This window comes from Alosa pseudoharengus, unplaced genomic scaffold (assembly GCF_046254945.1).
Source record: "Alosa pseudoharengus isolate Yale_2024_CS ecotype anadromous, Long Island Sound unplaced genomic scaffold, YU_APseudo_1.1 YU_APseudo_1.1_scf_15, whole genome shotgun sequence".
In the NCBI taxonomy this organism is placed as follows: domain Eukaryota; kingdom Metazoa; phylum Chordata; class Actinopteri; order Clupeiformes; family Clupeidae; genus Alosa; species Alosa pseudoharengus.
Genome location: NW_027468620.1, coordinates 26,137,655 through 26,149,746, shown reverse-complemented (window position 1 = coordinate 26,149,746; position 12,092 = coordinate 26,137,655). Strand labels below are relative to the sequence as shown.

The following is a 12,092-nucleotide window of genomic DNA, read 5'->3' as shown; positions in this document are numbered from 1 at the left end:
TCTGAAGGCACCGTGAACGCCTTTATTTTCCACCACTGGGTTATTATTCCCTTCCGGTGCTTGACATCTTGCTGCTTTTTCCCCAACAGATCTTTTTTTCGTTCAGGAATATATCTGGTTGTTTACTCTCTATATAAAATAGTAAATATAGTATTACAATATGTTTTATAATATATATATATATATATATATATATATATATATATATATATATATATATATATTCATACTTTGTACAACATATTGTAATACTATATTTACTGCATACACAGACTTCCATTTTATATCTAGATACATTCCTGAACAAAAGAAGATCTGTTGGGGGAAAAGCAGCAAGATATATATATAGTACAACAATACACATATATAGTACAATATATAGTATATAGTACAACATTTTATATATTGTCACTAAGGCACCAGCCAATTTAAAGTGTTGTACATACAATAAAAACATTTGGTATGCCCCTATCCCTTTGTCTGAAAATCTCTGGGGATCAGAGGATCAGCTCATTTCAGTCACTATATGCAGATATGCCTAATGAGCAGTGTGGATTTGGAATTTGGTTTATGGGCTCCATTCTCTTTTAATCTTCTACCAGATAGTCCTCATAAAGCCTCATCTATTTCTCTCTTGTTTTTTTTAAGACAATAGAAATTCAATCAGGGCCTTTGAAATCCCATCTGTGTGAAGTCTTTCCCGTCAGCCCAGGGGCCACCGAGTGCCTTGGCCAAGCGCTGCAGGCATCAGACATCCACAGCGTCTCATTTAGTAGCAGTTTTTTGTCTCAGTAAGAAAATACTTGAGACTTGTTTACAAACACACACACACAAAGCACCCTTTGAAAAAACAAACATTAACACCCACAGTTGAACCATGCTAGATATGGTTATTATAAGAAAAAAAATGACATATTGAATATGTAGTTGACTCTTATGCTTTCTGGAAATGGAATAAATGGCCTACATTTCCAATTGCCAGTTTAACTGGAAGATATCAAAAGAAAATACAGCTCTCAACCAAAATATCTATTTATTACAAATATTAGTTGTGCAGTGACAGTTCTCAGAGTTAACAATATCAAAACAAACACAAACAGTATCAAACTGTTGTAATAATTCAAATGAAAAGAAGACGACAGTCTGAGTGGCATACAAGGCTTCCTGTATTGTTCCTTTGTGTTCATCATAAAACCAACTCTCCCTCCAACCAACTCCAACTCTACCACTAACATTTAGCTGAAGCATGTTCACAAAAGTGATAGTGTTTTGTTAAAACAAAAGATACAACAGAGATATGGCTGAAGCTCAAGGTTCCCACCCATTTTCTCTGACAAAATTTCAATACCTTTCCATGACTTCCAAAGACCTTAACTGAAATTTCCATGACTTTCCACGGCCTATAAGTACAAAATTGCCTACTTTACGCCATAGGTTGGGGCTAATTATGAAATCTGACTTGAACAATGAGATTGGATAAAATGTTTTCTATGTTTTCCCCCCACCATATCTATGAAAAAAAAAACGATTGAATTCTGAGGCATGTACGCCATTTCCACGTCTCTGGAATGACCAAATGAAATTTCATGACTTTACCACTCAATGAATTTACTGAATTCTATGATTTCACCAGTCCTGGAAAATGGGATTTTACAATTCCATGACTCTTCCAGGTTTTCCATGACAGTGGGAACCCAGGAAGCTGTAATGACTGTGAAAGAAATTAAACACCTTCTGAACTAAATTTTGATTTGCTAATGGGTTTAACCATGGTAGTTAACCTAGTTATTAGTTAGTAAGAGAGAAGAACGCAGCTTACAGGGCTAACCATGCTAACCAAAGTATACTTGTGATCTAAAGAGATTGCAAAATTAAACAGGCATTCAATACTGTCACTGATGTCTCAGTGAAAATAATTAACCATGACCATAAACCTAGCCATCAACTGGGATCGCTGCCTTTAAGAAGAACAAAAATGAAACAGTGCATACATGTCAGAGCATACCAGATGGGTGGTTGGGTTATGATTTTCAGAAATCTGTGAGAGAAAAATAAAAGGCTAACTAAATGCACACCAACACACAATACATCAAACCAAGAGACAGCTGATCACCATAGTAACCAGTGAGATCTCAAAGATCAAGAAAAAAAAATACATACAAATGAAATTATCCATTATGTCAAGATGGTTGATTGATTAGGTCTTCCTAAGTGTTGCTCTATATATTCATGTGAAAAAACGACAATGAAAGTCTGCTTTAAAGTTTTTTTCCCACTCAGCAAATAAAACGACTTGATGATGCAAAAGAAAACAGGAAATTGTGTCCCTCTGTATCAAATATGTCTGTCAAGCATAAATATGAAGTAAATAAACATCTCTGTCAAATATTTTTCATCAGTCATCAGTGCTCTGCACATGAAAAGAGTCAGTAAGGAGGGGATCTGAGCAGCAGCGCTCCTGCAACACCACTCCTTTCACTCCTTCTTACTAAAGAATTTCTTGAAGACAGATTTGTTGCGGGGCCGTGGCAGGCTGGCGTAGTTCCTCAAAGGCAAGTCTAGGGGGCGCTCCAGCCCACTGCCAAAAACCGCTCTCTGTGGCATCTCCGTGTTGTTGCACATTGATGGCTGGTCTCCGATGAAGAGCGTCACAGAGTAGTTAGAGCTGCTATCCTGGCTTCCACCTGAAGGGGGCAGTCTCACAGGTCTGATCCTCTGATATGTGGCTAAGGAGAGAGACAAGGACAGCTATGATGACAAGCAACATGTTTGTAGGCTACATAAAATTCTTTATGCATGGAACAGCTCTCACGGTTGTGTGAAAGATTGTATTCATAGACAGTTAAATTGACAGACAGACATACATATCTAGATCAGTGTTTTTCAACCTTTTTTGTGCCACGGCACACTTTTGACATTTAAAATGTCCCACGGCACACTAACATCCTGTGTTAAGAAAAAATAAACATACCATAGCCTAAAATTTCAAATAATACACAGATGGCCTTATTATGGCTTCTATGCAAGACCTGCTCAATAAAACAAGCGCCCTCTGTCATTTGTAGGTGACTATATCTAATTTAATTGTTGTTTTGAACTGGATATGTGATGATTCTGTGAATTCTGGATATGGGGCCCCCGTTGTACAATGCCTGCATACCACAAATAGTGCAATCATACAATCAATGAGAGCATGTGGTTCTAAATTCTTTAATGCAACAGTTGCTTTTCTGGACCAGTGAGTGCAAGGGCGTAGGTTTGGTCTGAGCTTTGGTGGGGACACTACCCACTAATTCCCCCGGAAAAAAAAAAGGAAAAGCCACTCAACTCTTTCACCAGCCACTATAGATATAAAATGATTAAAATGTGCTACTGTCCAACTACCCATGATTAAAATGTGCTACTGTCCAACTTGATCTATACTGTGTAGCACATAATCTGATTTTATATGTATACATATGTAGGCTATATTTAACATTTATTTTCTATTTGGTCTGTTATGAAATCATGCATTGACCCATTTAAGCACAGCTCAGTTTTAAGAAACTTAAATACATGCTTAGCATTTTGTGAAAAGAATCATTAAGGCTACATTGACAACTCTTAACCATAAGCTGCCTGTATATTTTCTAATAGGCCTATTTACAGATATCTAGGCGATGTAAGCACAGCTCAGTTTTAAGAAATGCTTAAAGCCGAAAGACCATGTTAAATTTTTCTACAATTTATTTCAAAACCGGATTACTCTGGAACAGCTAACTATACACGGGAATGCTTTACACCGTTGTGTTCGGTAAGGTCTGCTGTTTATTCTGATATATGGGTTGTCATGTGTTGCGTGAAGAGTGTGTAGGCCTAAGATATTCCACCGAGACGAATGGATGTGGAGATGGGCACAGAGAATAATGATTAAATCTCTTGAAGTAAATTTTTCTCGCGAACTGTTTATCACAGCAAATAGTGGCTATAGCACCGTTTAAAAGCTGAGAAAAGGCTCTTTCATGTGACACATGTGTGATGAGTAGTCTACTCGAGGAGTTCAACAGAGAAGAATGGATGAATTTGGACGCACTTCATATGCCTTGTAGTGAAGTGAAGCTGAAGCGCAGCGTCTCCTGCGGCTCACTGGTAGTTATTATAGGTAACTTCAAATCAGCGCGATTTACCCTTATAGGCTACTGCACATTACACGATCTGTACGAGATGATCCGCAGCAAAGTGAGAAAGTATTTAACTCTTTGTAGCGCACGTGAGCGCTTCCCCCCCCCCCACTTCAGCCTGAATATTGGTGGGGACATTTCAGTCGTACTCTGACATTGGTGTGGACACGTGGCACAGTGGTTGAAAAACACTGATCTAGATAGATGATTAGATGGCTGCAAAGATTAATAGACCGAAAGACAGGAATGGATCTACAGGGATAATGGATGGATGAATGTACTCTTAAGATACAAACGGAGAGACTGACACAAATTTTTCTCCAGGTTGATATGTTGCCTCTGTGGACATGTCACAGGTGATTGAGGTGCCTCACCTGAGGTGAAGGAGTGGGAACGCCGCTTGTTGCTGCAACTCAGCCAGTCCTGACTATGGCTGAGGGGAGAGTGAGTTGAGAGAGATGCCATGCCGAGTGGGTCAAAGGCATCTTCTACTGGGAGAGAGACAGAGAGAGAGAGACAGAGAGAGAGAGAGAAAGAGAGAGAGAGAGAGAGAGAGAGAGAGAGAGAGAAAGTGACGATGAGAAGAGTGGGATACAAGGCAACATTTTGGACGCTGGTGGTCCACTACTGCCACCTACTGGATAAATCATGCACCTCACTCTGAGAGAACAGAAGCTCAATCGGCCTGAAGTAGGACATCATAACAACAAGTAGAGGCTTTTTCACAAAAAAGTTTGCCATTTAATGTATTTAGTGCTTTTACAAATTTGGCAAAAATTAGTAAGTAACATACAAAATACACATCTTCCTGCAAACTGTTCACAGACCTCAAAATATTGTGATACAGATCTAATCCTAGTACACCTAAGTATTGAAAACTCATATCACCACACATAGTAAGGTGATACTTTGGTATTTTCTTAAGGCCTTACCACCATAGCCTGCACGTGAAATTGGGCCGCTGAGGGAGATGTCCACTGCCTTTCCCTGGTGCCAAAAGGGGAGTCGAGGGCCATCTCTGTTGAGGAGAACACTCTCTTGAGGAGGCCCAGCTCCTGTCTGAAAGCAGGATGTGACATCATCCCGAGCCGGACAGTGACATTTGCCTATACAGTAACAGGCCAAGGATGGGATACGATTCCTGAAACGCACGTCAACAGGGAAGTTAAATATGCTTGCGTGACCAGACCACCTGGTTCTGAGGGTGATGTGCGATTACTTATTCCCTGTCTCACATCATAGGGGATCTTACATGTTCACAGAGTCATCCTGTAGAGAGGAGCTGGAGAACATGGGCAGAGAAGGGACCGCATCTTCAGATCCTATGAGGAGAGCATATGTGAACACACATCCAGACATACACTGTTGGTCATCTATGGTCTAATACTGAACATGTGCAATGTATTGAACATGTTTCTGCTGTGCATGTTCTTCTACCTGTGTTTGCATGGATTCTCAGCATCCACTTCTTCATCATGAAGCGTGAGGAAGCACTCAGTAGATACTCGGAGCCATCACATAACCTGAGAGAAGAATTTCCATTTACATATTTGAAAACTATGGGAGATAAAACGTTCCAGGGAAATGTTCAGGGCACTGAATGAGTCTGTGCCATCCACGTGACCTCATGGCTTCAAGGAGAATTCTGGCACCCATGTTCATGCCCCCAGAGTGTAGCACTGACAGCTCTAGCTGTTGGCTGCAACAACTCGAGCTATGTAGAACCGATGTGTGGGTGTGTGTGTGTGTGTGGGGGGGAGGGGGGGGGGGGGGGGGGCTGGACAGTACTCGGTGACCTTGAGAAACAGAAGTCTATGTGAAAAATCGCCAGAATTCTCCTTTAAGGCTTTCTGTGTATAGAGCTCTTACCTTAAGCTGAAGCAGTTGGGCTTTTTGGCATACTCTGGAACTGGGACACACTCAGCACCTGCAAGGTTTAATGGCAGGCTGGATGCTGAACTCTGTGGGATGCAATCACAGACAGCAAAACATCACATCAGTGGCTTGTTTGGTTGATTGGTTGGTTGTACATGTCTCTCCTGTACATACATAGGCAAGTAAGCATGTAATTAAGTCAGCTAAAGGAATGAATTCATTAATAAGCCTGTCTTGCTTACCCTTAATGTATCCTTTCTGTCTATGTAGAAGCTAAGAGTCTGTCGGTACAGGATAGCGTGGTATGTGTTCCAGGTCCGACATGGTGCCTGTAAGGATTTAATCTTATGATACACATACTGTATAACATACATCACCCCAAAACCTTTTTCTTTTCTGGTAAACTTAATAAAGTGGGTTTGTGAGTGGGTTAAACATTATGGACTTCCAATGGTGCTCTTGCATGTGAAGAATCAGAACTTTCAGGTTTTAGTTAGCAGTGATTCACTATACACTTCATGGCAAAAAATAAGTCTGAGCCTGTTACCATGCACTCTGATGGGGAAAGAGAAAGGAAAATATCTTTTGTGTATCACTTACTCACTGCCTAACAGTGCTTGTATGACATTCAAAACATGTACAGAAGAGGGATATGGCCTAAATGCATGTAAAAATCAGACTCAAGAGAAGTTGAACTTCTGCTAAATACCTGATGCTAATGGTCATGAGGAGTTCTACTTCAGATGACTCTGAGCGCCTATGATGATTATTTCAGAGGGTGATCTCACCTTCTTTCCTCCCGGCTGCAGTCTGTGCTTCCTCTCTAGTGTGCCCTCCATGGAAGGGAATTCAGGCTTCTGTCCATTCTAAACACAGAGGATGAAAGACAGTACTCAGTAATCAGCCTGCTGAATGACAATGCCGGCATGTGAAAACCACAAACCTCAATCAATTTAAGATTTCATTATTTCATATATAAAGCATGTATCTATCTTTGTTTGTTTAAACCTTTTTGTTCACTGCCTGCAACACAAAAGTAACCAGACTGTTCGATGAGTGATTGGTCAGAGTTGAAGACGTACCGTGGCACTACAGCGCCCTCCTGTGATCGTCATGTAGCCCTGATCCTCAGCGCAGTGCTGGGCCTGACCTGAGGGTCCGTCCAGCCCCATGTGAACCGACAGAAGATCCTGTGGTCAGAGGTCAGAATTTTCATCATCACCAGACAGTATGAAACACACACACTGACACTTTTTAGACATCCACTACACAAATATCACAAATAATAAAGCTCAGTTTGAGGACATTTTGTGCATACACAGTCATCAGACATAAAGGGGAATTCTTCAGTGAAGTTGAAAAAGGTCTCAATCATCAGCTTGTTAACAATCTAGACCTCACCTTTGGACAACCTGTGTCCACATCCACCTCCTCTCCTTCCTCCCCTCTCTGCCTCTCCACCTCCTCTTCCTCTTCCTCCTCCTCCTTATACTGGTAAATATATTTATGGTCTTCCATCTCTGGCAACCTGACAGGGTATGATGCCGTTTCATTCAACACAAAAGTCGCCTGCTTGCTGGACTGGTCCTGGTAGGAAAAGGCAGCCCAGGACCGACGGTCTCTCTTGCCCAGGGCTGGGGCCTCATCTTTGGGACTCTGGTCCTTTCCATAGCCTAGCAGACCCTGGATGGAGGGAGGCAGTCTGAACTCAGCCACCAGCAGGTTGGGGGCAGAGGCAGTGACCAGTTTTCTGTAGATGACGGCTTGTTCCTTGGGCGATGGCGCCCTCTGCTGGCACGGAAACGTACTAGACAGCTCTTCCTGATAGCCCTGATACATGATGTCCGAGCAGACGCTCTGCCGGTAGCCGTTGCTTTGGTTCCAGATGTCCTCCAACTCTTCCTCTTCCTCCTCGAACTGCTGGTGGTCGGGGTGCACAGGGTCGTCCGCCGTCGTTGCCGCCACGGCGGGTTTAGACCTGCCTCCCGCTTCCACCGATCGCACGCGTCCAATGGCTCTCCTGGGAAGGGAGTCGTCGGGGGTCTCCGGACCGGCCGCCTCCACGCAGAACTTGAAGCTGCCAGAGCTGGAGTGACCCGAGTCGACCGAGTCCTCCCTGCTGCTGCCACTGCTGCTCCCGCTGGCTTTGAAGCTGAGAACCATGTGAGACGTGTGGCTCTGAGTCACAGCCACAGGGCTCTCCTTTCCGCCGGCCGAGTCCGATGGCCAGTGATACTTGTGTCCGTTCAGGTCTTTTATCAAAGTGTGGACACTGGGGCATACGTGAGGTGTCTCCATGGTGACAGTGCTGGAGGCTGTGGCCTCTGTCGCAGAACGTGTTCCGTGTTCGCCGAGCGACAGCTGGCTGTGCAGTTCATTCTCTCTGACTTTGGCTGAGCTCTTGGTGGTACGCGGATTGCTTTCACTGTGTGTCAATGCAGCGGCCATTTTGTCCCATTCCAAGGCTGCCTCTTCATGCAGACCACTGACCCCAGAGAGCCTTTTCAGCTGGACGCTGGTGAGGTCGCCCTGTGATGGCGCCCGGCAGAGGTCCTCAGCGACAGGGGATGGAGGAGGAGGAAAGTCTTCGTCAGCACCATCAGCAGCCTCTGGGTAGTCCTCCTGATTCCCTGGAAGTTGAATTTGAATAATAGCTTCAGCCTGGGGACTAAGGCTGGGCTCCCCTTCTTTGCGAGTGGGCGGCGAGCGGGCCAGTTTGAAGGTGCTCAGTGCCACTGACCTGCCCGCGCAGTGCTCCTGGTTTTTGGGGTCTGTCCGGCGGGACTCTGGGGGTGCGATGGTGATGACGTCCGGTATGCAGGGTATGAGGCCCACGTCCTTGGGGAGTTCGAAGCTCAGGACGGATCCCAAGGAGAGGAATCTGCAGTGGCCCTTTACGCGGTTTCCAGGGACTGAGGATATATTGGTTGTATGGGGACCTTGGCTGACGGGTCTGACTGATCGGAGCTCCCCGGAGCATTCTGCGTCAATGTCGCTCAGTAGCGGGTTCTTCACGTAGTCTGTGAGCTCGGGCTTCTCGACGGCGACCACGGCGGCAGACTTCCCCGCGTTCTTCCTCTTCCTCCTCTCCTTCAGGGGCCACGTGCGTGTGTCGTAGACGATCGCCTCCTGCTCCGCCGACTCCTGCTGCTGCGGAGGGTCCTCTTCCCCTTCCGCCTGCTGCTCCACCCCCATGATCCTCTGGATGGTGTGCCTCCGAGCGTCTCTCTTCTTCTTCCTCTTCTTGCTTCGCCTCTTGAGACTGCTGAAGATGGAGGCTGTGACCGCGGTGGAGCTAGCGGTGCTCGTGACGGTCGTGCTGTGGCTGGACGTGCCCCTGGGGAGCGTGTGAAAGGAGACGCTGCTCACCTGAGGCGCGTGGCCGTCAGAGGTGGCGCTGACCGCCGGGGACGTGCTGGAGGAGGTGGAGGTGGAGGTGGAGGTGGAGTGGTAGGAGGAGGAGACCGAAGCCTGGGCTCTTGTGCTGCTGAGTCTGGGCAGTGACATGCTCTCATATACAGGGCCTGTGGCAGTGTTGTCCTTAACATGCAAGAATGTACTTACCTAAAAAAAACAGAAACGAGAAGAGAAAGACACGGGTTAACAATTGTGACGGCCAAGACAGTGCTCCACCACTCAGGCCTTTTTAGATGACGCTTTCATGCGTAAGCATTATATGACACCTGGCTGGAAGAGCACAAAAGCCTGTCGGCGAGCGGCCTTCGTTTTATTAGTGCCCAATCATGAGTCATCATGACAGTTATGCAGGGCCGATGAGGTTGAACGAGCACAAAAGAGCTTTGTGTCACATGTTACATAACGCTTAGGCAGGTCTATGAGCTCGGGCCTCGCAGCTGAAAATGCAGCGCTTGTCAAGTTTACATTGGACTGACTCATGATGTTATCCAGAAAGCCTCATGCTCGCACACTGGCGCGCATTCCTCGGCGAGCAGAACAGACACAATTTTATTTCACAGCGGTTACTGATGGATGATGATGATGACACCCGACTGAAGTGACAGAGACAATTAGACACACATGGGTGAGAGAACTCAGCATTCGACTACCGAACGACTACAGCCAATACATCTGCAGTGATTGGGAGCGCAACACTGTAGCTGTTTCCATTAGCGAAGGCATCAAAGAGGGGCAGGGGAGACAAAAGAACATTGTTGCGATTGCCTTTTTTTTCATTTTGGGTTTGTAGGACTTAATCAAAATCATGTGCTACTCAAACATGTCGTCATTCACAGCTGTAATGGCTAGACCTTTAACCTCTGTGACTAATCTGGTTACCCTAGTAGCTCTGCGCCATAAATCACACAACACAGATCTGCGAGCTTCTAGAAAGTTCACCACCCATTCCTCCGCCTCCCCGTCATCTCCTGCTGGGAGCTAGCCTGAAAAGCTGGGTTTGCACTGGGAAGTGAAGGGTTAGGTCACAGCTCACCACACTGTGCTATCACTGACTTCATCGAATTGACGTCAGGTCTGAGGAGAGCGCTTACATAACCGCTCAAAACTCCCCTCGCGGCCTATGTCCATCCTCTCCGCTCCCCTCAATGTCTCTGCCTTCATTCGCTCCCTCCATCATTTTTTCTCTCTACGTCTCAATCTGTCCCCCCCCCCTTTTCTCTCCATCCAAAATCCCCCTGAAAGATCTGCCCATTTCTGCCCGTGCACAGAGTTCTCTGTGTCGAACCCTCCCTGAAATACAGTTACACTGTTTACATAACTAATGTCTAAGAAAAGACATGTGAGCAGCACTGGCCTTTGTAACTCCCTGTTTGACAAATCGCTCTTTCTGAAAGGATTCAGTTGACTTTGCCGCCATTTAAAGCCTGGGGTTCTCCTGGGTTTCATCTGTTACTGCTGTAAGCAGTGAATTTTAACATAAATATTTGCCAAGTTCAGAGGCTCTCGCAATCTACCGGCCTTGATGACAGATATCAAAATGCTCTCCGGGCAGGGGAGGTGACAGGGTGTCAGTGATACTTCACATGAGCCCAAATTCAGGGTTGGTCTCTAAAAGCTGTCTAACACTTAATTCTCCCTTGGGCATAAAAATGGTCAAAAACTTGAGAATCTGATACTACTGGATTACGTGACATATAGTCACTGTTCAAATTCTAAACCAATTTCCATCCGTCATCAGAGCTAACATGTCATACGCACACGATATCATAAGAGCATGAAACCCTGTGAAAATACTTTGAAAAGGGTGTCTTCTTGTGCTGGTTCCAAAATATACCCCAATTTTGTTTGTGCAGCAATTACTCTCTTTTTCAAAAAAGCATGGCTTGGTAAATAATTTGAGTCTTTGAAATGAAGTCGAGTGTTTGCCTTGGAGGTGAATCTTGGGTTTGGTAACTTAATGCTTCCCATACTACCAACAGGTCGGCCTGCCCGACGTGCTACGGAGTCGGCCAAAGCTCTCTGGCTTCGCTCGTCATTTCATTACCTGCTTGAACCTGTTTTCCATCCGTCTAAACACACTCTCCATCCCTCCCCGTCAAACCCTCCCGTGCTCCCTTTGTTGTGACTCCAGGGAACGAATTAACGCATGAACAAAACCAATTCATCTTCAAAACCAAATGACATCATTGCCCATCTTTTTGAGTCTGCCCTTCAGAAGTGCAGGCACACATGCTGACTTAGTTAGAGGTAATGTTTGCAGACCAACGTCAGTTTACTTCACGGGTCCATTCTAAATAGTGAGGTAGTCTTGTCTGTCTTTAGCTGCCTATGAATCTAACGTCACATGTGAAGGATGGCATAGTGATTTAAAAACAAAAATGTCAGGCACATAAGAAAGATCCTGTGCTGTCCCTCTGAAATGACTTGCTTGCACAGATTTAAGGAAACTTCTAAACTATAACACTTCAGTCAGTCACACAACATTTTTATGGGTTCATGGATGTGAGAAATGAAAATGAGTTTGAGAACAGCAAACTGGACCCAACACAACAGATCTGCTTCCAGTGGCTTGCACATTATTAAGGCATGCTACTGCCTTTGCACGCCAAATTCCCATGCATGGACACACGCTTGTATGCA

General features: G+C 45.0%; 1 protein-coding gene across 6 annotated transcripts in view; it reads right to left on the bottom strand.

Annotated features, from left to right (window-relative positions):
- Nucleotides 1-1,016: 1,016 nt before the first annotated feature.
- The window catches only part of mymx (myomixer), a 42,143-nt gene continuing 31,067 nt past the window's right edge, over nucleotides 1,017-12,092 (bottom strand). For 5 of the 6 annotated variants that reach the window (XM_076286046.1, XM_076286051.1, XM_076286047.1 and 2 more), the window contains 10 exons: nucleotides 7,437-9,599; nucleotides 7,118-7,225; nucleotides 6,824-6,901; nucleotides 6,278-6,364; nucleotides 6,030-6,121; nucleotides 5,598-5,683; nucleotides 5,413-5,482; nucleotides 5,093-5,301; nucleotides 4,535-4,651; nucleotides 1,017-2,726 (listed from right to left, as the gene is read on the bottom strand). In XM_076286046.1, the coding sequence (XP_076142161.1) occupies nucleotides 2,476-2,726; nucleotides 4,535-4,651; nucleotides 5,093-5,301; nucleotides 5,413-5,482; nucleotides 5,598-5,683; nucleotides 6,030-6,121; nucleotides 6,278-6,364; nucleotides 6,824-6,901; nucleotides 7,118-7,225; nucleotides 7,437-9,599 (3,261 nt within the window). In that variant the 3' untranslated portion in view covers nucleotides 1,017-2,475. The remainder of the gene's footprint in view (nucleotides 2,727-4,534; nucleotides 4,652-5,092; nucleotides 5,302-5,412; nucleotides 5,483-5,597; nucleotides 5,684-6,029; nucleotides 6,122-6,277; nucleotides 6,365-6,823; nucleotides 6,902-7,117; nucleotides 7,226-7,436; nucleotides 9,600-12,092) is intronic. The other variant, XM_076286048.1, reaches the window with a different exon arrangement.